Source organism: Pristis pectinata, chromosome 28, assembly GCF_009764475.1.
Source record: "Pristis pectinata isolate sPriPec2 chromosome 28, sPriPec2.1.pri, whole genome shotgun sequence".
In the NCBI taxonomy this organism is placed as follows: domain Eukaryota; kingdom Metazoa; phylum Chordata; class Chondrichthyes; order Rhinopristiformes; family Pristidae; genus Pristis; species Pristis pectinata.
The window spans coordinates 27,968,137-27,994,526 of NC_067432.1; the positions used below are offsets into that span (position 1 = coordinate 27,968,137).

General features: G+C 37.4%; 1 protein-coding gene across 12 annotated transcripts in view; it reads right to left on the bottom strand.

Moving 5' to 3' along the window:
- Positions 1-26,390, bottom strand: part of tcf12 (transcription factor 12) — a 244,847-nt gene that overhangs the window by 77,950 nt on the left and 140,507 nt on the right. For 8 of the 12 annotated variants that reach the window (XM_052040335.1, XM_052040333.1, XM_052040331.1 and 5 more), the window contains 2 exons: positions 16,083-16,218; positions 12,782-12,834 (listed from right to left, as the gene is read on the bottom strand). In XM_052040335.1, coding sequence (XP_051896295.1) covers positions 12,782-12,834; positions 16,083-16,218 — 189 coding nt within the window. Of the gene's footprint in view, positions 1-596; positions 763-5,892; positions 6,023-12,781; positions 12,835-16,082; positions 16,219-26,390 lie in introns of those variants that run through there. The other 4 variants (XM_052040338.1, XM_052040336.1, XM_052040341.1 and 1 more) reach the window with 3 other exon arrangements.

Consider the following 26,390-nt stretch of genomic DNA (forward strand, 5'->3'; position numbering starts at 1 on the left):
AACAGTTCTAATCACTGCAAATAGTGGTTCAAATATGATGCAATTTACAGCTACAAATAACCCTTAAATAATTAAAGCTCCTGAACACAAATTTCTTGAAAAAAGATCAGAAAGATCATTTATTATTTGAATCTCAGAGCATCTGCTTTGACCTTATCTCAACATCATATACTGACGTGTAATTATAACCTAATCCACAAGCAAAATGGCTTGCACTTTAATAAAACCTCTAAATACCAGGCTAGAAATTACCCAAGTCCCTTGGTAAGAAGTTTTTACTCAATGTGCAAATATTAAATCACACCCTTACAGATTTTAAAATGAAGGTGGGCTGGGAAAACAGAAGGGATCAATCAATGTCATCAATAAAATGATATACCATACAATGCAGGAGAATAAATTTGTACCCGGATTATATATCTCTACAATGGAACAGCAGAGAAACTATTTTGATAAGGCATTCAAGCCCGCTACTCTCAAGTTTGAAAAAGGATAATATGCTTACTGCAGCAAACATTCAAATGTTAAGCTACAAAATACAATAACCCACTGAGAAGAGTGAGGAAAGAGGATAAACAACGATTTCAGGTTCTTACATTTTATGCACGACTCGTTGATCTGCAGAACAGCACGGATGGCTGAGGAACCTCTGGCTTAAGTATCCAGTCATACAGCGTGATGCAGAATGATTTACATAAACTTGAATAGTACTCAACATTCTACTTTAACTTCAAACGTTTACAATCACCTTAGAATATTTTGGTCAGCAATTCTTTTTTTTGCAGATTTTCTTCTTCATTGAGCCCTTATAGCATGTAGAAAAGCAATGAGTTCCAAAGGCACTTGTGTATTTTTTTTAAATGCTAAAATGCCTTAACTACAATTAAAGCAAGTGTTCATAAAATTATATAATTTCAGTTAAGCAAAATATAATTTGCATGTTATCAGTGTTAACAATCTAATGTTAAGAAAGGAAGAGTGAAGAAATGGCCACTTGCATCTTGGTCATAGTCGTACAGCATGGAAATAGACCCTTCGGCCCAACTGGTCCATGCTAACCAAGATGTCCATCTAAGCTAGTCCTATTTGCCAGCATTTGGCCCATAACTTTCTAAATCTTTCCTCTCCATGTACCTGTCCAACTTTCTAGAACAATGATGAACATATAATCCACATGCCAAATCTGGCTCATGGCACACGTCTGCCCATTTCAGTAAACAAAAAGCTTCCACGCTTGATGTTTCTTTGCCCACATGAAACTTTTTCTGGATGGGTGTGCTCAAAGCGCCATTGTCACTGGCAGTGACTCTCAAGCTGGCCCCAATCAGCAAGGAGCACTGACATCTGATTAAGCTATGCCCCAAGAAGAACTGTTTGCTAGAATATTGAATGTTGCTGATGTAAACAACATTAAAAGTATCAAAAATGAAAAAGTTAATCATTTCACTGGAAACTTAAATTATTAAAACTTAAAATAATTTATACATAATATACACTTAAGAACAATTAAATATATTTAATTATTAACTCAAGTAATCCACGAAATATAGACGACCTGAAACTTCGCTTCCTAAGAACTGGTGGAGGCCATTCAACCCCTTACCCCATTTTACCATTCAATATCATGGCTGATGTGTATTCTAAGCATCTCTTTGCCTGGGTTCAATGTCCCTCTGTTCCCTTGCATTTTATACAATAACATTGATTTCTTAATTCATGCATTCTTTGGGTTGTGGGTAATGCTGAGAAAGCCAGCATTGAGAAGGGCAAGGATTGCCAGGATTTAGACGCAGCAACAACAAAGGAATGGCAATATAGCTCTAAACTGAGATTGTGTGCAGCTGGGATGGGAATCAGATTCCCATGCAAGTGCTGCCCAGAGCCTCCTTTAGTGATAAAAGTTGCAGGTTCAGGAGATGCCCTCAGAGTCACCTGGACAAGTAACTGCAGTGCATTTTGGAGGAGAGAATGAATCTGTAGGATGGTACATGTCTTGCCAATCAAGAAGGTTGCTTTTTCCTGAATGGTGTTAAGTTTTGAGTGTTAATGGAACTGCACTCAGTTGGGAAAGTGCAGAGCATTCCATATGCTCCCAACTTCATCTTGTTAAGTGGAAAAGTTGAAGTATCAGGAGGCGGGTGATTCAATTTTAGATACCCAGCCTCTGACCTGCCTCAGAGCCACCTGTGCGCATGGTTCATTTGCGTTTCTAGCCAACAGTGACCATGTTGTTGATGCCGGGGGACCAAGCTGTGGTCATACCATTGAACATCAAGAATGGATCATTGAGCACTCTCTTGTTGGAAATGTTACCTGTCACATCAACTCACACCTGAACATTTTCTAAGTGTGTTGCATGTTAGTAAGGACTGTTTCATTTGCTGAGGAGTCATGATTAACATAAGCTCTGGTCAAACCTTGGGTTCTCAATGTGCACAAAGAATAAACATGTGGATCTTGTCATTTTAAAATACCAATCATGTTGCATTTCAAATAGGCAGCTCGGGAAGACTAACAATTCAATACTAATTGCACAAAAGTATGGAAAATGTGCACGCTAGGGACTTAGCTGAGTGAGAATAGATTTCTCAAGCTAAAAGAGAAGTTACCTCTCTCATGTTCATATGAAATTAAGTCCAGCTCGAGGACAAGTTTAAATCACTGCACAATGGACAACAATCAAGAGAAAAGCTTAAGTAAAACATTACTGCATTTTCTTTAATTTGTTTAACCAGTCCAGTTTAACAAGCTTTGAAGTATCACTAATAAACACGGGACAGTGTGAATGACAGGTACTGCATCAATAGTAACTGTGCTAGTGCATTCCACAATCAATTCAAAACTAATCCCCTTTACGGTTTTCCATTGCTCTGTATCTTCCTTAACTTAATTTATACCTACTAATGAAAACTGCTTGAAGTATATTATTTAAATAATTCAAGTAATTGCTTACTACTTTATTACTACCTTTCATTTTTTTCCACATGTTCTTACAATGTAGATGACCATCTGGCCCATCAAGTGTATGCTGACTCAGACAGCAATCCCATTTCCCCACTAATTTTTCCTGTAACCTATTCTCTTCACATTACCACCAATTCTACCACCCACCTACACACAAAGGGCAATTTACAGTGTCCAATTAACATCAACCCACATATCTATGGGATGTAGGGGGAAATTGGACCACCAGAAGAAAATCAATGCGATTACAGGGAGAACGTGCAATCTTCACAATGGTCATACAGTCAGGACTGAACCCAAGCTGGGGCTGTGAGACAGCAGTTCTCCTGGCCTTAGCTAATCAATAAGGAAGCATAATTATGGACCAATATTTTAAAATTTTCCAACCATTTAAATTTTACTAACTCAAAATTGATACCAGTAACTCAAGAATGTGTGTGTGTAATCACGCAGCAAGTTTAAGCATTTAAATCATATCGATTTGAACCAACCATCTATTAGGCAAAAGGTTTTCTCTAAACAACAGAACAATACATCCTAAAAATGAGATCCTTGTTGCATTTAGATGGGATAATTATAGTTTAGGAGAGGTAAATAAATATTCTAATTAGACTTTCTGCAAATCTGTATCTCCATATGGCAACCCCAATATGCTAAATGCACACCACTACATCATAGCTCTTTGTATAAGCACTAGGTGATCCATCATCTAGTACTGCTATGACCCCAGTCTTTACTGCATGGTAGCAATTTCACTCAAATACAAAGTCAATTATCTCCTACTTTGTAAATGTCATGGCGGTGGGTCATTATCATTTACTTAAAAACCTGAACGAAATGCAGAACAGAGCCTGGAATGGCATTCAGATGACCCAACTTCAAACCCTACACCCTATTCCAGTGTGGACCATCACGTAAACAAACTCTTAGTAATTTTCTTGCTTTTTACTCAAAACATGATATAGCAACTTCAGACACATATGATGTCCTTTTCCTAAGATGTATTTCCTTTTTTAAACAGCATCTGTGAAGATATCCATTGCCCTTCAGATTCCATTTTCCCAAATAAAGGAAAATAGCACAGGTAGGCTATAAAGGTTATCTTACATAGAGTTCCAATCTATAGGAAAATCATAAAAATTACATCAAAACAATTGTTAAAGTCACGTGTCTGGATCAATCACTATCAAAGCAACTACAATCAACTAACCATCCCTTCTAATCGAACTATAATCTCTGTGGTTTCCCTTAAGAAAACCAGAACAAAGTTAGTTAGCATAACAAATGAAAACCAAAATGAACTAACACTAAACATTTGACATCAAAACAAGAACCATATCTGTCTGCATACAGATAGATTAATTTATAGCATATCGATTTACTTCTCCAATGTTTAATGATACCATAACTGAACATACTAAATTATTCAATTTCTAAAATTGAAACTGCAAAGGGTAAAAATAGGTGAAAGATCTGACACTTTAAATGCACAATTACTGATTACTAAACTTTAAATTGTGAACCCACTCCCCACAGGATTATCCCAGTTTCCGAAAGTTATTTCCCATGCTTATTGGCGCCACATTTCATAAAAACATAAAGAATGTTGCAGGCTCTTACTTGGGTCAACCTCCTGTAATTAATTATTGGAAATTCACATAGGACTTTTAGTGCACTATAGTCCGCATACGTCTCTGGCATAATTTATTATCTATTTACTCACTGTGCAAGCTCATAAAGCTCACCTTTGACCTACTGCAGGCACATGCTATCAATTTTCTTTGGATGCCCCTCAACAATATCCAATCCTACTATTCCTTATAAGCTGGAAATACTTAAAAGATCAAAGCCATGCTTTACTGCTTCAAGAACAAAGAGTATATTCTAATGGAGCAATAACACAAAACACAAAATTACATTAACTTTCCAAGTCTACTTACAAACCCCAAGAATACACATCACATAAGAACAGCTGCAATTAAACATGACAGGCACCAATTTTAAAAAAAATATACAACTTCCCACAATCGCAAAACCTAAGTCGTGCTAGACAGCCTTGCCCTGGGTTTATTAAATCTATTTTAGTTCTCCACATATTTGGTAAAGAATGCTTTCAATTTATGGAAAAAGTAGGCACAGTTGTGTTTAAGATTGGTTACAAGTACTAAAATCACAACCAGATTTTGAACTAAGTTTAGCAGCAGAGATCCTGAAATTGTTTATGATACCTTGTTTTCTCATTCACCTGATCTATAATAACAATGTTCTTAGGGGAATAAGCCTGATTGGTCACTTCCTACTTACACAATGCATCATGCTGCAAAATAAGGTGTAAAACTGTGCAAAGTCCCGACTTTCAAAGAGAATATCAGTGACGTGACTGAAAATTAGATTTAACTCCCTGTAGGGTCAAGAATGCTCTTTGATTAGAAGCAGATGGAACAATATGAAAGCCAGCTCCTGGACCTCATCTTTAAACAGGAAATTCAGAGCTAACCAACTGGCTGTTTCTAATTGTTCCCAGAGATTCACATTGTGTTTCTAAATGAACAAATCTTTTGTGTTAAAAAGTCCTTAAGCTTTCATTCATGTTCAATAAGACAAGCACAACTTAAAACAACCATCACAAGTTTTAAGAACATTTCACATTGAAATCTTCTGTGATCAAAACAGGTTACAATAAAGATGATCGTGCAGGTACACTTTAATGCAACTTTCATAACAACTTAAAATCTCAGTATATAAAGCCACATTGAACTCTGCTTGAAATAACCATCTACTTAAACACAACTAATTAGAATATAAATGTCACATTTCTACATTAGAATAAGTTAGAGTTGCTCACAGGTCTGTGCAACTATCTATTAATCCGTTAATTACGTTATCTAATTACAACAGAAATATTGCATAAAGGAAAGTCACACTTACCGTTTTCCTATTGTAGTAATACATAAGTGAATTACTACCCATACCAGGCACTGTATAAGCACAATACATGTTGCTGGCTACAATCTAGTGTGGAGAGATCAGCAACTGTGCACTTCACAGTGCAACACATTCAACTACACAATTTCAGGCAGGCTAATTCCTTAATCTTTCCACACATGGATCTACTCAGAAGGAACTTATGCAAAGTAGGCTGAACCATTCAATGCAACGACCAGGGGAGGGAAGTTGAGCTTTATTGGCTACATTCCATATTCAATACTTCAAGCGGTCACAGCAAACATACACAGAGGAACTTTAAAATACTGCTGGAGAGGAACAGGAAAGGCAAGAGATCTCCAAAAACTATATTTTGTAATCTTCATCTTGGTCATTAACTTCAATTAATGCAATAGACTAAAAACATTAAAAGCTAAATCTAAATGTAATGCTTGTTTTAAGTAAATTAACAGTCTTTGATGCACTACTAGTAACAATGCCATCTGTCTCTACCAAATTACCAAATATGTAAATTAAGACATGAACAAAACATTTCACATGGGAGAAAAGATTGACCACTGTAAATCCATGATACACAGTAACAGGAAACTACTTAAATAAAGCTATACTCTCTATCCTCATTATAACATGGATCCCAAGAGTCTAGCATTTGGTACTTGATAATGAGATTCATGCTATAATGAAAGTCTGGTTGCTTTATATTAAGAGATAAAGTTGCATCACAATCTTATAATGACAAGCCAATGCATTAAAAATCTAAAGATAGAAAACAAATTGACTTAATTTTTCTTGCAACTATCTTTTAGTTTCTATATGGCTATGTCAAAAACAAATGACATGGAAGAGGTTTCCAAAAGAAAAGGAGAAAATGCACCCAAACAGGAAAAAGCAAATTCATTAACACACAGTCTGCACTCTGGTTAGAAAAGCTCAGCAGCAGCTGCAAAAGAACAATATACGTCAGGCTAATAAAATGCAAGACTAAATGACGTGCAACTTCCTCCTGAGACCATGAGGGCCTATTTTGGTCCTGTGAGACCAGTGGAAAAGCTTTGATTTACAATTAACAATTCCATTCAGTGAACCTCCTTATGAACATTGTCTCTTTTCTGGCAGTGCGATATGTTAAAAAGAACTTTCAATCTCTGAGTTTCTCTTAACATCAGTATTCCGTGAGGTAAAATCTTTCTCTAAAAGCTATATTCTGAAGTTTAAAGTTAAAAACAGTATTTTAATATATTGTAATGATGTATACTAACATGTACTGTTTGAACTGTATTATAAAAATCAAAACCCTCCACAGAACTAACAATAGCAATATTACTTCTCAATATTCTGGCATATCTATTATTTTATGCAGAAATTATTTTAATTGAACAAAATCTCTTTACTCAACAACATCAACACAGTCAATTCAACTATTTATCTGATTATCATCAATGCAATGTTAACCCTAGATTCTATTTGGCAAATAAGCCAGTTGAACATAACAATGCTTTCAAAACTTTATTACAGCCAGACATGGGATTAACAGAGACGATTACCTGGATGTCATCCACGACATCGTACTAGCTAGGAACACATATCAGTCAGGCAAATTTACTGAATAATTTTTTATTACAAAGATGTGATTTATATGGGACAATCATAAATTGCTACATGACAGCAAGCTTCTAGAAAGGTGACCGTCCACTCCATAGCATCTATCTCATCCACTTCAGTGGAATCTCTCAATTAATAAAACTGCCCAAGCCGGCTAGAAAGACGCGATTAATCTGGGATGGATTCAAAGGTGAAGAGCTGTTCTTGAAATGTCAAGGTTCATTTCTTTCTGTAAATATATATATTGGAATAGAGAAATATTTTCCAGATATTTGGGTTTTTGAAAAGACTAAAAATATCTTTATAGATATAATCAAATACTCCTTTCAAATGCTGAGATTATTGATGCAAACCGATGGTATTTTTAAGCTATGTCATTTTTTTTTAACCATAAAGGTACCTGCATAAAGTTTGAGGATAGCATTTTTTTGAATGGCTTTAATCAAAATGCCCTAAAGATTCATATTTACCATTCAGTGCAGTTTAAACTCTAAACTGTAGGTCAGAGGCAACTTAAAAAGAATTCAAGCTGAACTCCAACTAGTACAAAATTAAGTAATATACACAAAATATTGTGGGACACATTAAATAAAACTCCATAAATGTGCCCAATAAAAATAGTAAGTGGTAGCAGTGACAAGTGCATTTATAACATACTTTCTCACAATTCAGTAATGAATATACCTTTATATATAAAGTATTGAAGAATTATACAGCAACAAGGTTGGATTACTGTCCATATAAACTCTACAACATTCTTCGTTATGGTGCACACATTTGGGGAAAAAAAGAACAGTGGAAATAGGAAGTTTTTTTTACCATTGCAAAAAGTACATTCTTAAAAGTCCATCCTCTAAGTTTACTTGATTTTAAAATTCTCCATATTAACGAATAATAATCCTCTAACTTTGGATAACTCACTATTATGCAAATTGACTCTTTCTCCTTGCCGTCGTTTGTCTTTTCCTCTTTTTATATAGTCTGGCCTGCTGAGCACGGCCCAATTGACCAGACTAAATAACATCATACAAACTATGAAACATTACTCAGAACAAGCTTAATCTGATCATGACTGCCTCTAAACTGATACATTATTTCACACTATTAGAGAAATTCCCTTTGTTCCACCCATCACCCTCCCCGACGAAGGGTAGCGGACATGAAAGATTAACTATTTCCCCTTCTGCAGATGCTGCCGTTTTTCCAGGTTTCCAGTATCTGCAGTTTTTTTTATTATTTTCATTAATAATGCTCTCATTTCTGCACTCAAAACTTGTTCAAACAAGCTCCAGAGCTTCTTAAAAAACAGAAAATGCTAGAAATACTCAAGTCAGGAAGCATCTGTGGAAAGGGAAGAAGTTCACATTTCAGGTCCAGATGTTCATATAGCATTTCAGACCTATTTAGTTAGTCACCTGAAATATATGTAGCCATAAAATTACATTTAACATATCCCTGAAGCCAACTTACAAGTTGTCAAATTACCAGTTTATAAACAGCAAAAGGCATGGAGTTTTTGGATAGGCCATCTTATGTTTAATTGCAGCTTTTGCCTTGAAGTCAACAACCATAAAGCCAACGACTGGTAGATAAATACCACAATGCAGTCGACAGGATCACTATTTAATCACATTACAACAATGACAACATTGAGAGATTGAACTGAAAGAGGAGAAAGAGTTGCTGCATTAGTGTTTTGTTATTCAATCTAACACTTAAAAAACAGAACTAGATGAAACATGAATCACAATCTCAGGTATTGTTAATTCATTCTGTGCAGAACTATCACTACAGCATTCCAAAGTGATTAACTTTGTTTAAAAACCATTAAAGCAAGATTGAACTAATTTCAAAAGTTGAAAAATCATTACAATTTTGTTAAAATTAAAGTGGGCAAAACATGTTTGAGCATCATAGGCCAACTAAATCTCCACTGCCACCTAGTGTCGCTATATTATAAAATACTGCAGATTATTAGAGTAGGTAATGCTAGAGTGATCGCTACACTGCGGAAGGAAATCGAGTTACAGAAGTTTGCAGCATTTCAGCAACTAAGTAATCAGATTACCAGTCTAATTCAACTCAATTTCATATATATGGTTCTGTGCATAATTAAGTATTAAATATGCATGTTAATATTTAAGTAACAGAATGATAATCCTTGTTTGAGACCGGAGTGTCAAAACTTCCCACAACAGTCAGTTATGTGCTTGCTTTAATCTAACTATTTCAGGCTGAGCCAAATCACAACCTCTCAACAAGACAATGGGACATGGCCAGACTATCTACAATCAAAAGGGGGGGGAGGGGGGGGGAAGGTCGAGGTTGAGGGGGATGTTGATGGCTCCTGAAGATCATGTGGAAGGAGTGAATGGGGAAATGCACCAGGTTGGGCAGAGGGGTGGAACTGTGCCGGGGGTGGGGTGGGGTGGGGTGGGAGGGAGGAGGAAGTTGTGTGGGAGATTACAGAGCAGTGGCAGGAAGGAAGGGGAAATATAATGGTGCTGGAGGTATACAAACTGCCCTGCTTAAAAGCCAACCTTAAAAACTGAGCATTTCTCTGTGTATCAGTTGCCTGACTTGCTGAGTATTTCCAACATTTTCTGTTTTAGTGTCATAAAACTCAAGCTTGTTTAGAGATGGAAATCTGCCATCTTAATCAGACAATAATATCCAGACTCAGAGTAACATGGTTGACACAACGGATAAACAGAAGCTCAATCAAACCAGTATATTTAATACAACCAAACAAAAATTTAACTCATCACAGGAAGTTCCTAATACATGGCCAAATAAAGTAACGTAATCCTTCACTGAATATAGGACCCACTATTTCAACCACACTGTTGATAAAAGCCAAAAATCTTTGTACCAGTCAACATCAGTTCAAAAGAAAACAAAAGTAATCTGATTTTAAACTTCAGTATTCAATTCAAGCAGTTCTAAATAGTTTCTGATAATATTCTTTAAATAACCATTATCTGCAGAGAAATCTAATTTGTTACAGATATCTCATCATGAAAACAGATTTTAACAATTGGTAGCATGAAGATAGCAATTTCAAGTAAGTGTTGTGCATTAGCACATACATTGATTAAACCACTAGAGCTCTGTACTATGATGTACGCAAAAATCAATAACACACAGCTGCACAATTCTAAGCAGGTAGTAAACTGGTACAACTTCTGATTTCCAGCAGATGGCACTTTTAATAAAAGATTGTGACATTTTAATGGTAATCTTAAGTAAATAACAAAAACATAAACAATTTGAATCTAAATAATAAATGAGAGGACTTTCAACCTTCAATGACAGATTTGTCGTCTCCCCCACCCCCAATATCAATGGAAATGGCAGAACCCTTAAAACAAACCAACCCGACCAGTGAAGTCCAAGTATTATTTATCCAGATTTCAACAAGGGGAGGGATGGTCTTGAAATCTGTCACTGGTTACTGAATTTTTATCCCTCATCAGTAAAGCAGATCAATCACTCTCATATACTTGAGGCACAGCAACATTATTTCAAATCACAACACCAAGCCCTCTCTAAGACTCAACGGAGCAGGATTATTGTTGAGTGATCTGCTAGAAATCAAAGTCAATCTCCTTGTCATTTTCTGTCAGAGATCAAGCCAGCTCTGCTGGCTCCAAGCAAATTTTCTTCATACGCTACCTGAACTAAACAGAAATGTCAAATTTTGAGAATATATCTGCAGGACACCAACTTTTAAATGTAGCTTCTTTGCCCAAGTATTTTAAACAACTGCCATAAAAAATTACAGTTCAATCTCAAAGGAAAGTATTTTTTTCTTTTACTGACATGAATGAACCTTAAGATTTCAATATAGCTTTCCATTTTCTTTCAATATAGTCAGTTTTCATCAGCAAGTCCAGAATTACGTTCACATTTTCCCTTTAAGTGCTTTGCAGTCAATTATAACACCAAACTATAATAAATAAAATGTAAATTGCTATCTATTTTTAGGTAATGCAAATTTTCCTTGCCTAGGGAATAATGACTGGAAGCTCTGCATTTGTTCTGTTTATCAAGTAGCTATTCAGCCTCTAGTGGGCCAAGTGCTTATGCAAGCATGCCGTTTAAGAGAGTCTGCAGCTGTACTCACGGCTTCCAGGTAGGCTGCAGGTTTTATGAACAGCTGCCCACGGCTACACTAACTACTGCAGTCCCATCTGGAATGAAGGTCATAGATATTTCCAGGTTCAAGGTTTGTGGTTTCAGAAAACACTTGCAAGATACCTTGCAAAAACCAGTCAATGCAGAATGAAAATGTCTTCATCTTTTCTGTTTGTTACGTGCCATGCAACTAGCCCATTCAGCATATACCAAGTTATGACTCATCCAAGTGCACCTGCGTCCATGTGTTAACTGAAGTGCTGACAAATAAAAACCATATCACCATTTGCACAACAAAGAGATGAATCCTGCAAGACAGCATCATTTTCTCTCTCGCTCTCTCAGTATTAGCAATAACCAAGCTTTCCTTGGCATTGGTGGGTTTTTACTTCACACAGGATTATAAACAGTCATTTACAATTTTGTTGTTTTAAAGAATAAAGCACATCTAATACTACAGAACACCCTGAAAGCATTAGATTATCAGAGGTATTAATGATTTTTACCAAAACCTACCAACCTTTATTCATCAAAGCATTTTATTCTCAAAGGATAAATTTCAGTGCAAAGAGGGATCAACAAACGCGTTGCTTGAAAGCCTTTCTGATGTAAGCCTGAAGTTAGGAAAGGCTTAATGAAGCTTTAAAATCCACCAGGGCTTCACAATGAACATCTGACTTGGTGATTTATGCATATTAATAACCTCAGCCTACTGAGGCAATCTGAGTTGTACATGTCCTCGGAATCTTAATGTCTTCAGCTCCATTGGGATTATTACAAATGTAAATTTCTAAGATTCAAAGCTATTAATCTCTGTCTGTCCTCCTGTTCAGCAACATAATGACTAATTAAACATCAAAAGACCTGTACAGACAATCTTCTTTGACAGCTTCTGTCCTGGTTTCTCTCCCACGAGGGATTCAAATGGCTGGGACAAGGGGTTAGATTGTACAAATAAGCCACATATCATCGTTACTAAATCTAGCAACTAGACATTTGCCATCAATAAGCATTGCAAGTTATTTCATTACTATCTTTTGTTGTCATGATCAGAGCATAAAATTGACAAAAACGCTTCATTAAAAATACAACCACAATAATTCATAGGTGCATTACAAAAAACTATACTCACAGATGAAGGCAAACCAGGAGGCACCTTTCTTACTTTCTTTGTTTGTGAAGCATCTGCGTAGAAAGAAACAAACATGCAATAATGAAAATATGATAAACCCTGTTTGACGACAATCATGCCATTCCATTCAAATGTAGCATTCATGGCAGTTTAATTCTGTACAAATCAATGTTACTGGCAATAACTTGTATATCACACCACCATCAAAAAAAAGAACCCTGGAGCTTTTCTTTGAAAGGAGGCATGAAACAGCACAAGCAAAGATAAAGTCTAGAATGACTAAAATAAATGCCAATATCAAGTTTTCAGGACAAGATGAAGAAAGAAAATTTTGAGTAGCAGCAAATGAAGTAGTGGTGTGAAAATGGGTACAAGGCCACTGCAATTAATAGCAACCGAAAGTCCTTGCAATGATTGTAGCAGCTTGGAACGGAGCTACTTCATGTGCTTCTTATACTTGGAGCTTTGCTTGTAGGTACAAGAAAGCACATCGCCATGTCCTCTCCCCAAATCCCTATAATCTGAGGAGATATCATAGGTGCAGGGGGTGGAGCATGGTGGGGACAGAGAGAAACTCCACTAACTTTGCATAAGAAGGAGAGAAAAGGCCACAGGGATCAGAGTAGAACACCTGGTTGCAAAGATAAGTAATAGTGGACAGTGCAATGAGTTAGTAGAACAACTCACTGCTTGAGACTTGGGTTCAATCTGACCTTGGGTGCTGTCTCCGTGGAGTTTCTGTTCTCTCTCTGTGGCCATATGAGTTTCCTCCGGATGCTCCGGTTTCCTTCCACATCCCAAAGATGAGGGATGGTAGTTTAAATGCCCACTGTTTAATTGCCCCTACTGTACATGTGAGAACAGAAGGAAGTTGACGAGATAGTGGGGAAAATGAAAAATGTATTAGTGCAAAGGGTTGATGGTAGGCACAGACTCAGTAGGCTGAAGGGTCTTTTTCTGTGCTGTGCCTCTTTATAAAAAGGCGGAATTAGAAACTTGTATGAAAACTGCACTCTTGTGGTGTCTTTAGCACCAATAATACAAGAGTCAGCAACAGCTTTAAAGAGAAAGGCAGTAGTAATTGTAAATTGAGGAATTAGATTCAACTATACCTCTTTCTTAGACAGGCACAGAGTATGTGATACTTAAGGGAACCCATAATAAGAAAGGGGACAGCACTGACCTGAAGCAGGGGAAGAGTCACTGGGAATTGAATGTTGAAAATAGAGCATGATGGTTGATTAAGATGAGTGATTTAGCATAAAATTACACCAAGAGGGAAAATCTACTCAAAGTATATAAGAGGGAAATTATATGACAGAGAAGATGTACACAAATAGATTCATCTTTGATTCTAGATGGCAATCACAATGACATCAGTCTACATGACTAAACTGCAATGGGTAAGAGCAAGGATGGGCAGATACAATATTTTTGTAAGGTTGGCCAATGTTCAGGGAAGTACCACATCATGTTTGCAGGAATTGAGACAGAGCAGGCAATCAAAGTCAGACAACCTCACTGATTCTCAGGGCCAGTGACGAGGCAAACTCTGGTAATGAGGAAGCTTGATTTGACTTTAGGCAATTTCACCTAAAAAATAAACTTGCACGTTTTCAGATGTGCCTACACCCTTTTCAGTTCCTGTCTTTGGCAAAGATGAGGGTGACATTTGACAGAATACAGGTGAATGGTTTTGGATGAAGCTTCTAAAGGACAAGCAGCTTTGTTTCCATGTCCACCTAAAGAAACCAATTACTCTTTTCTGTAATATATTCTGAAACAAATTAGTAGCTTTATGTCATCTAACAAGTTAGATGTTGGGATAAAATATACAACAAAATTCATCAACTTCAATGAATTACTTCTGTTGCAAGTTAACATGCAGTGTATACTTTTAGTTCAATGACAGAATAAATATTAAACAAAGATAGAATATAGACATTCAAAATGATCATTGAACAATATCACCTCTTTCTGATCTAATTATGAGCACTACAACCCAGCTTTACCTGAAGGTGACACTTATCTGTATTCCTACTCTTTTACCTTGGGCAACATCACAGATCAAATGTACTTTGGTAAATCTTGAAACCAATTATGATTATTTAGCATTTACCTTGAGCAATTGTCACAATTATCTGCCAAAACTGAACCCAACTTCTCCTACCATGCTTTTCTGATATTTTTTCTTGCATTACTCATTCTCCAAGATGGCGTCTGAGTTCTTGTTTGGCACTGATGCTCAGTCTGCAACCCAAGAGTGCCTATAAGCTTTCAAAGTCAGCTTGGCAGAACAATTAAGATATTACAAAAAAAAATTCAATTGTTTTTCTGTAGCACCAACCACTCCAATCCCACATCATTCGCTGCTCAACCTTCACTCATTAAGGTCTGTTCCCACTGACTTTTTTTAAAAACCAACTTTTTTTTGAGCTCATTTTCAGCTGCCCCTTCACCCTTCTTTTCAGCTACATTGGGGATTAACACTGAGATGTTCTATTCCCACATTGCCCTCATGAGTTCCCATTCCATGTCTAGCTGAGCTGAGAAAATCTTCACAGCAAATCAGGGAATACAACAGGGAGTGGGGGGGGGGGGGGGGTGTGGGTGAGGGAGTTGGAAATCACAGGACAATAGCTGACAATAATGAGAGTGAAAGGAAGAAATAGGTATCTCAATGATAAAGAAATAGAAGAGGCCAGGGAGTTCCATCATTTTACAGATATATCCAATAACTAAGCCAGATACACATTTCCATTTGCTAGATGCTTGACGACAACCCTTCATATAATTTGAATGCCAATACCTGACCCTGACAAGATAGCTGGATTCCTTGACTCCAATCCAAATGTTATTCAGTGATCCATAACCCTTTAAAGATGAGATGTAACAGTTAACCAAGGTCAATTGTGAGGCAACAAATAAGAAGCCTGAACCCTGCCTGGATGACCACAAACGAGCTTATGCATGAAAGGGAGGGGGACAAAAAACAAAGAATTGGAGAGACAAAAAAAGGAATCAAATGATTAAGACAGAGAAGTAGTGAGTGAAGCATACGCAAACTATTAGCACCTCGAGTGGGGGGGGGGGGGGGTGGTATAACTGCCTTCTAATAGCCTCAACAGGAGAAAATCATTGGGAGATTACATTCTACAGACAATGTTCCATTTAATGGAAAAGAGAGACCGACTGTTTTATTCCATATACTCATTCCCTCTGACTCTGAACTAGTTTACATGAAGGGTTCTTCACTTTCTAAGACACTAAATGGGCTCACAGACTAACTGTAAACACAAACCAAGAGCTGGTGTGTCGTGAAGAGGTCTTCGGCGTGGATTTGTAGCAGTAAAAGGATAGTACACTGTTCCAGGTTTTCCTGAAGATGGTAAAGGCGCAGGACTGCCTATTCCCACATCTGATCGGAGAATACTGGACTGCAAAACAATGCAATAATAGTCACTTAATTCCACTCTGCTGCTATATTCAGTATTGTCCATTGTATCATCAAAACTCAAAGCAACAGCATTTGATTTTCAATCTGATTTATCTCAACACTTTCTTGTAAATAAACTGAAAAATTATGACTGCTTTGAGATGCATAAATCTTGGCATCAAGTTCAGTTATAGAAACAATTGTAGATTCAGTTGTAGAGACCAAAAATGATTTATTGATAACACTGGATTTTAATTTTCACCTATTATTTAATACATGGACATGAATATACAAATTCATTATGCATCTTTTCCAATTTAAAGATGTGATTCAACAGTTAACCAAGGTCAACTGTGAGGCAACAAGAGGAACTCTTACACTTCCAAGAGGACCAGCTGTATATTCTATTTGAACGAGAACATGAATTAGATCTTTCAAGTGATAATACATTTTTTGAGGTGTAAAATTATAGACTTAACCAGAAATTTGTACTCAACACTGCAAATTTACTTTTTGAAAAGTGCTAGTAATTCTTAATATTTAATATCAGGCTTTCATTTATAATTAGAGAATCACCTGGATAACTGATTTTACTTTTGTTTCAAAATTTCATTTTGCACAGATATAACCTATTATTAACCTTGCTTTAAACTGGACACAACAGGAAAATTGCTTTGTGTTCCAAATTATACAGGTTTGGAAATTATACATTCTCTGGCTATTATTCATTAATAATCCCAATTATTACAATTTCACAGAAACAATACAATCTATCCAAGAGACACCGTTACATCTTTAGAAAAGAGTGCTTCACATTAACTTTATTCACCTACACCATGATTCACAAACAGCACATCACACTTAAATAAAGCAATATAACAAGTTACAACATTTCACTTTTTAAATTGTTTCCATATCATTTTCTACCTACTGATGATAGTTTGAAAAAACATCAATAGTTAAATCCATGGCTTTGTGAAATCAATAAATATTGATCATAACTCCTTTGGGAGCTTTAAGCATTCAGAAAGATAATCTGCTTGATGAAAAATGTAGTAGTATTTTAGACTGCTGCAGACCCAAGCCATCTGCCCTAAACCTGTGAAACCAAGGCCACAATTTTGTAAATTTCAATAGAGAAGTCAGGCCACTTCATTCAAATATTCAATGGTTTGAATATTGGATAATATTCAATGATTTTTTTTAATTTACAAACTTTCAATTGTAGGTTCTAATGTGCGTTTCTTAAACATTCTAAACATACATTTAATAAAACCAACTCTAATGTGTATATTAAATATAAGCAAGGTGTATCAACAGTTTTGGTGGTGGCTACATTTTAAAAAAAAATCTTTGCTCCAATTCAAAGTAATAAGGCCATATAAGAAAAGCAGTTTCATACCAATAAGTTCTTTCAAATGAACAAAGTCTTAGAAATGAGATCAACAGAGAAACTGATTATGATGCTCTCCTGTGTTTTGTCCCAGACACGATTCTATTAAATCCCTTATACTAACTTGCAAAGCTTCAAGACTTGTCTAATGTGCAAGGTATTGATTGCTTTATGGAACTAGGCTCGAGGCTCAAAAGAAAGCAAAGAAAAATTGACAAATGTCTGATTCTACATTATTGGCAACAAAAAATCTTAAATATCTTAACTGAATGACAAAACATCTGCAAAATCACAATGCTTCAAGGCAATCTCTTGAAATTTTAATTACCATCTTTGACGCTAAAAGGTCTCGCAGACTTGAGGAGATAATGACAGTCATCCATCAACTGCATCCTGCCAGAGTAATCAGGCTAATCTAGCTCACTGGAGAAACAGACAGCAACCTAGGGTACCGAATAATAAAATACGGCAATACAATAAACAGATGTAAAGTAACTGATGTTTGAGGTTAACACTGCTCTTGATTTACATCAGTACATGAAAACAATGAGCCAGATCAAGTCCAATGGCTGCCCATCCAGCCTCCAGCATAGAGAGCATTTTCAACTTCTGTGTCTGCATATTGCCAGCCGAAAACCACTCTGCCACTGAACCCACACCACTCATTTAGTTTCTCCAGGGCATTATCAACTTTCAAAGACACGTTAAGTCTCTTAATTTCACTGCATAACTATTTTAATAAATGTATTTTATTTTTTATTTTATTTACAGCGTGGTAACAGGCCCTTCCGGCCCAAAGAGTCCGCGCCGCCCATTTTAAACCCAAATTAACCTACCCGTACGTCTTTGGAATGTGGGAGGAAACCAGAACACACGGAAGAAATCTATGCAGACACGGGAGAACATACAAACTCCTTACAGACAGTGACGGGAATCGAACCCCGATCGCTGGCGCTGCCATAGCATCGTGCTAACCGCCTACACTACCGTTAATGTTCTATTTGAAAAAATCAATATCCATTTTAACTATTTAAATGCCTACAAATGTCCAAAGCAGTTGAAAACTGAATATGCCTTTGACAGTAGTAAGCAGTCAAAGACTGTCAGAGTGTTGCTGGGTGGCGCATTAGATTTCATCACCTACCAGCCTGTGGCCACAATGGGCCTGCTCTGTCCTGCCACAGGGCTGTGGAGTGGAGCGTTCCATTACAGCCTGCCATGTGGTGGCTGCAAGATTAGCAGGGCAACCAAGTTCATGCAATGGGATGGACTACTGAACCTAACTCCAGCCATTGCTAAGAAGCCAAAGAAAATCAAGTATGGAATCCGAATTGCACATTTATTGTACTTAAACAATTATTCATAGAGTCAGGGCTGTACTGTGCAGAAAGTGGACCCTTCATCCCACTGGGTCCAAGCTGACTTTTTTGCCCATCTACATCAGTCCCATCTGCCTGCATTAGATTAGTATCCTTCTATGCCTATGTAAAATCTTTCCTAAATGTAGCGATTACATCTGGTTCCACCATCTCGTCTGCCTGCAAGTTCCAAATATCACCGCCCTTGCATAAAAACTTCCCCGTTAAAATCCCCTTTAAGACACCTTCCTCTTACCTAAACCTATGCCATCATGTTTTTGATTACACCTACCATGGGAAAAAGATTCCGACTATCCGGCCCATCTGCAGGGTCACCCCTCAGCCCCCTTTGTATGATGGAAGATAAACTCAACCTATACAACTCTCCTCAGAACTAAAGTCCTCCAATCGTGGCAGCATCCTGGTGAATCTCCTCTGCATTCTCTCCATCAGACACATCTTTTAAATCTGAGATTGATGAATTTAATAAGCAATCTACCCACTAACTGCCATTTGTGGCAGAGGAGTTTGAAACTTTTATCACTCTTTACATATAGAAGTGTATCCCAAACTTCACTCTTAAAGGCTTGGCTCTATTTTTTTTATAATTATCCCCTGGTCCTGGATCCTCAAACAGCAGAATTTCTCTCGCCTTCCTCAGCTTGGTTTATTGTCCTGAAAACTTTAATCAAAATCATGTTGTTACACAAACACTATATTCTGGTCTATCAAGATTTTGTATAGCTATCACATAATTACAAATTCAATCTCAATCTCAAGGGCAGCATAAAAGACCAAAGTTGATGACTTCACATGTGCCTGCATTGAAATCTATCAGCCACTTAATCTTTTAATCTCTTAGTAATTTCATAGTCCCATCAATACTGTTAACAGTATCAGTTCTCCATGTTATACTTTGATCATTTGCATTCTAGACCATCTAAGTCATTAATAGAACAAACTGAGGCCCAACCTCGATTCATACAGTTTACCATGTCACATCTCGCCAATATATCCTGCTCATTCATTCCTATTGCCTTATGATAATCAATTCCTTAACAGTATCAATAGTTTGTTTTGAATTCCATGAGCTTCAACTTTAGTTAGTAGTCTCCTAAAGAGGGGCTTTATCAACTGCCCTCACAATCTGCAAAGGCAACAGCTTTGGACATTTATCGCAAATACTTAATTTTTTTTTTAAACAAATGCCTTGAGTTTTTCCGGGCCTGAGTGACCCATAGCAAATTTAGAATTATTAATTTCAATAATTTCCCCAACAACAGATGTTAGGCCAATTGGTAGATAACTAACAGGTCCCACCCTTTCATCTTTCTTAAACTATAGCAAGATGTGCAATTTTCCAGTGTAAAGGAATGAAGCTTGAATTGAAAAAGTTTGGAGGATTATATTTAGGACTTCAACAATAACGTTAAGTACTTCTTTTGAAAGCCTGGGGTCCGGTCCTGGGGATTTGTCACTCCTCATGACCATTTTTATTTAGATAAATTTTGAAGAGTCACTACTCCAGATTCAATATTAGTTTCCTTGACAGGTCTAGCGTGCCATCCCTTTTGACTAATATAAACCACTTAGCAAAGTCATTTCTCCAAGTTGTCCATCATTTATGTATTTTCATTTACAATATTACCATTATCAACTTTCAAGTGAGCCACACAGCTCTATTCTCTTTTTCTAGATGCAATTATAAAAATGGAGTTGACTTTGACATCCCTCATTTCTATTCATTCTCTCCTTTTGCACCTCTTAATATGTTGTACCATCTTTTGTTGCATTTTGTATCTGAGTTACCAGGAGTTGCACTTTTCCTTTAGTTTCACATTACCCGTAGTGAACAGAATAAGTTAAAGTCTGTGCCATCACCAAATTGAAAATGTATATTTTTTCCCTAAATTTGGTTAAGGATATGATTGTCACTGGTTAATTATCCTTAAGGTTGTAGAAAGTTGCCTTCTTGAATCATTGCTGTCCATGTGGCAAAGATATTCTGATAGTTTTGTTGGGTAGTTCCAGTACATGGAACAACATTTGGACAATCATTGCCCTCATCTGTGTGGCACCAATGTTATATGCCATTCATCAGCACATGCCTGAATATTGTCCAGGTCTGGCTTCGTGCAGGCATGGACTGCTTCATTAGCTAAAGTTCTGAATGGAATTGAATATTATTCAATTTTCAGAGAACATCCCCACTTCTGACCTTATAATGGAAAGAAGGTCATTAATGCTGGAGCTCTAAAGGATCATGCTTGATTCACTGCCCTGAAGTATTCCTGCAATTATGTTCCGAGGCTAGAACGATCCGACTCCAACAAGCAGAATCACCTTGCTTTGGGCCAAAATACAATCAATGGAGAAGGCTGTAATCTGAAGTCTGAAGCTGAGTAATCCCAGTAAAATCCAAACCAAGCATCACTGAGCTAGATAACCAAGTTATTGCCACTTTAAAGCAATGTCAACTACACCTTCAGTGACTTTGATGATGATTGAGAGTAGATTTACAGGGCAATAATTAGTTAGATTGGATTAACCTGCTTTGTATGGTCAAGATGTACTTAAGCAAGTCTCCACATTATTGGCAGATGCCAAGGTTACAACTTTATAGCAACAGCTTGATGAGAGGCAGAACTAGTTCAAGAGCCTTCAGCATTACAGCTGGAATATCACCAGGACCCATAGTCTTGGTATTGGTATTGGTTTATTGTTGTCACTTGTACAGAGATACAGTGAAAAGCTTGTCTTACAAACCGATCAGACAGGTCAATTCATTACACAGTGCAGTTACATTGAGTCAGTACAGAGTGCATTGATGTAGTACAGGTAAAAACAATAACAGTACAGAGTAAAGTGTCACAGCTACAGAGAAAGTGCAGTGCAATAAGATGCAAGGTCACAACAAGGTAGATCGTGAGGTCATAGTCCATCTCATTGTATTAGGGAACCGTTCAATAGTCTTATCACAGTGGGGTAGAAGCTGTCCTTAAGCCTGGGGGTATGTGCCCTCAGGTTCCTGTATCTTCTACCCGATGGAAAAGGAGAGAAGAGAGAATGTCCTGGGTGCGTGGGGTCTTTGATTATGCTGGCTGCTTCACCAAGACAGCGAGAGGTAAAGACAGAGTCCAAGAAGGGGAGGCTGGTGTCCGTAATTCGCTGGGCCGTGTCCACAACTCTCTGCAGTTTCTTGCTGTCCTGGGCACAGCAGTTGCCGTACCAAGCCGTGATACATCCAGATAGGATGCTTTCTATGGTGCATCGGTAAAAGTTGGTGAGAGTCAAAGGGGACAAACCAAGTTTCTTTAGCCTCCTGAGGAAGTAGAGGCGCTGGTGAGCTTTCTTGGCCGTGGCTTCTACGTGATTTGACCAGGACAGGCTGTTGGTGATGTTCACTCCCAGGAACTTGAAGCTCTCAACCCTCTCGACCTCAGCACCATTGATGTAGACAGGTCTTTGCTCATGTGTCAAAAATCAAGTCAACTCAACTCTACAAGCAAAGGACTCTATGGCCCAAATCAGATGGCATAAATACCACAAGCAAACTAGTGTTGATAAAATTCAAAACCACTTCACCAATATTACAGTTGTGTAGAAATGCAACAATCGAACGCCAAGTTAAGTTAGTTTCTAAACTGTTTCTCCAATCTGTCAAACCTGCCATAAACTGTGCAGTTCATGATGCCTCACCACGACTTTCTCAAAGGAAATTAGGAATGGGGAATAAACACCGACCATGCCTGCTTTGCCTTCACCCCATCTGTGAACAAACCTTTGCAATAAAATAAATACATCATTCAAGAAAGAAAATAGTAGAAACTAAGATATTGATCAAATCATTGAACTTCTGATTGTGAATTGTATTATTAAAATCAAATGCATAGCTCAAATTAAGAGGTGCTGCAAACATCTTAGAAATTCACAGATTAGTTTGATTGTTTAAAATGTAGGTTTAGTTAATGTGTCATAAGATTGCTATCTAGCATTACAATTGCTCATTTCCAACAAAACTACTCCAGCATGCCCTTTGCCGCAGTGATTTGTTACAGACACAAAAAAAATCAGAGAAACTAGTATGCTTATTGCACAAATAAGACCTTATTTTCTCCTTCTGGTCTTGAACACAGTATTTAAAACAATAATAGAACTTGAGCTTGAAAAAAAAACCTTTAAAAATACAACTACAATGTAATTTATCAAAGGTAAACATTTCTCTGAAGGTAATTAATAAACGTTGGTATAAAACGGGATGGTGCCATGACACTGTCACAATTCCTTCAAGTTAACCCCACAAGATGCTGATACAATGGCAGTAATGATAGTGTAACTGACCACCTGATAAAATGCAGTGCCTTTGCAAAGGTCAGGTACAGTAGAAGTAAACTTAATACAAATTAAATACCAGCTGATTGGGTTTCTCACCCACTGTGTTGTATTATCTTCAGAAACTCTGGTTCAATTGCAAAATTTACCATTCTAATTTCTTAGAAATATCCAGAAAAAGACACAAAGTATCAAAGTTTAACTTACATACATTGACAAAATGTAAATGCCACTCAGCATTAATGCCATTGCTTCAATAGACTGATACCAGTACCATCCTGATCTGAGAAGTTCCACTTACTCTGTGGCTGAGGAAGAAACGTTTGATGGAAGTTTCAGAATCAGTGTATAAAAGCTGTTCACCCTCCTGCATAATGAAACAAAATACACTGGAGCTTGCTTGCCCTACTACCTCCCCAGATCACCACCTGCAGTTCACCAAAGTGCCTATCCCAAAGCAGCCCAGACTCCAATGGTAGGGCAAATGGAGACACAGCTTCCTGTGGCACACAACAGCCTGAAAGCTATACCACCAGTAAAACACCATTCCCAACTGTAAAAATGCAGGGATTTTATTTTACATGACACTGACATTCAGATACAGGGACTCACCAAGTTACAGAAGACCAGACTTAAGGAAATCTGACTTCATACAAATTCTCCCAAAAATTTTACAAGATAGGAATTTTGATTACAGAAATGCAAACCTCTTCAGGAGTTATGGGATAGGGATAGCAGCTAGTTAATTCAAAAGACAACCAGTCTTCCAAGAAAGAAATCTACATGAAACCTTCCTGCAATAGTCAAATGGACACCACCATCTGCTCTAAATGCAGGGTGCTGGTTCACAGGAGGCAGCCACTTAAGAGATTTGCTTCAGAAACTGACAAGGCAATCTCCTCTAATGACGCTTGTAAAATACTTTACCAAACAATGCAATGTCTATTGATATTTTGCCATTGAAACCAGCCACTGAATGTGGGACATTCTGACTCTGTACCATTGTGATTGCACAGAGGAAGACGATAAAAGTTCATGTTAATCGACTCTCATTGAAATTGTTCATTTCAGACTTACGAAAAATTGGTTTAAGGACGGTTCTCAAGAACAGAACCCTTACATAGCCTGGGGACTGCCTGCATCTAAAAACTATAGGAATTCAAATGATCAAAAATTGAAAAATAATTTCTAAGCAAGACACAAACTAAATAAAACATTAAACAGAAATAATTGAAAAGAATTTGCCTTCCCCCTTTCCTCCTAATCAGCTGTCCTATGATTCCCAGTGAAATTACTCAGCACAAAGCCGGTGCAGGTTCTGAGAAGTGACGCCTCAGAATAAACGTCAGAGAATATTAATAACACTAGACCCCATGCTTGAATCTGGTAACGCCAGGATTGCTGCATTTGACAGGGCATGAGTGGGTGTGCTTAAATTACTGCTGTATTAACAATTAAACACACATTGTAGGCTCTGGACAGGCAAGTCATTATGTAAACAGGGCTGCCAAATCAGCCAAAAGATGATGATGTATTTTTAAACTCTTTTCCCTTTCATTTCTTGGATAGAGCCGCAATTACATTAAGAAAAACGCAAGATGTTTCAAGATTTAGTATTATAGCTGGAGGAGAATTAGAAAAGTTATAGTTTACTCTTCTAATGTTTAAAATAGACATTGATAAGATTTAATTTGCAACATGTTTATCCTGTGAATGGCTGGCAGCTACACCTGCAATTAACGATACATATAATTGCACCTTATACATGTTTCCAATTTCTAAAAATTGCAATGACCACATAATTATGAATGTTAGCTTACTATTTAATAAAATGTCTGAAGTTTTTATAGTCCTTACTGAAAACTTGCTATGGTTTACTCACTGCAAAAATCCAGAAAATCCTGCATGAGCAAATGATTGTATTTCTACTGTAAATGACTTTGCAAACCATTTCCCAACGGGTGAATTAGTTCTGAAACGTAAATATTTATGTGGGCAAACAAAATTACAAACATTTTGAAAGTTTGTAAGTAAAAAAAAAGGTTAGTTTTAAAACCTGGTAGGACACAAGGGAGATGAAGAAAATATACTAAGTTTCTGAAAAGAGCAAATATCCATAAATTACACTAATATTTATTGCAACATTGGCTGAGTAAAAGATGCAAAAGATGTTGAAATCTGTGTGTAAGAGAATTTTTGTCTTTAATGTAACAAGTCCAACAAGCACAACTAGTTTTAGGAAAGTCACATGGACAAGTAGAAAGGGAAGCAGTAGCTAATCCTCCAAAGTCCTCCTGGGCAGCAAATGCCAAAGATTTGCAAACCTTTAGGTAGAAACATAGAAAAACTACAGCACATTCAGGCCCTTCGGCCCACAAAGCTGTGCCGAACATGTCCTTACTCTAGAAATTACTAGGCTTACCCATAGCCCTCTATTTTATTCAGCTCCATGTACCTATCTAACAGTCTCTTGAAAGACCTTATCATATCTGCCTCCACCACCATTTCCGGCAGCCCATTTCATGCACTCACCACTCTCTGAGTAAAAAACTTACCCCTGACATCTCCTCTATATCTACTCCCCAGCACCTTAAACCTATGTCCTCTTGTGGCCACCATTTCAGCCCTGGGGAAAAGCCTCTGACCATCTACCCAATCAATACCTCTCATCATCTTATACACCTCTATCAGGTCCCCCCTCATCCTCCATCTCTCCAAGGAGAAAAGGCCGAGTTCCCTCAGCCTGCTTTCATAAGGCATGCTCCGCATTCCAGGCAGCATCCTTGTAAATCTCCTCTGTACCCTCTCTATGGATGAAGAAATTCCCTTTCCTCCCGGTTCTGAATGGCCCACTTTTGCCCTGGACGCCCCAGACAAGGAAAAGATCATCCTTGGATTTACCGTCATGCCCCTCAAGGATTTTGTATGTTTCAATGAGATCACCAATTCATTCTTTTACACTGGAGATTAGGCCAGCCTGCTTAATCTCACTACACAACAAACCCAACAGAAGAAACAATTTCATGAACTTGCATTGCACTCTCTGTATTGCAACCATACCCTTTCTGAAGTAGAGAAATCAGACCTGGG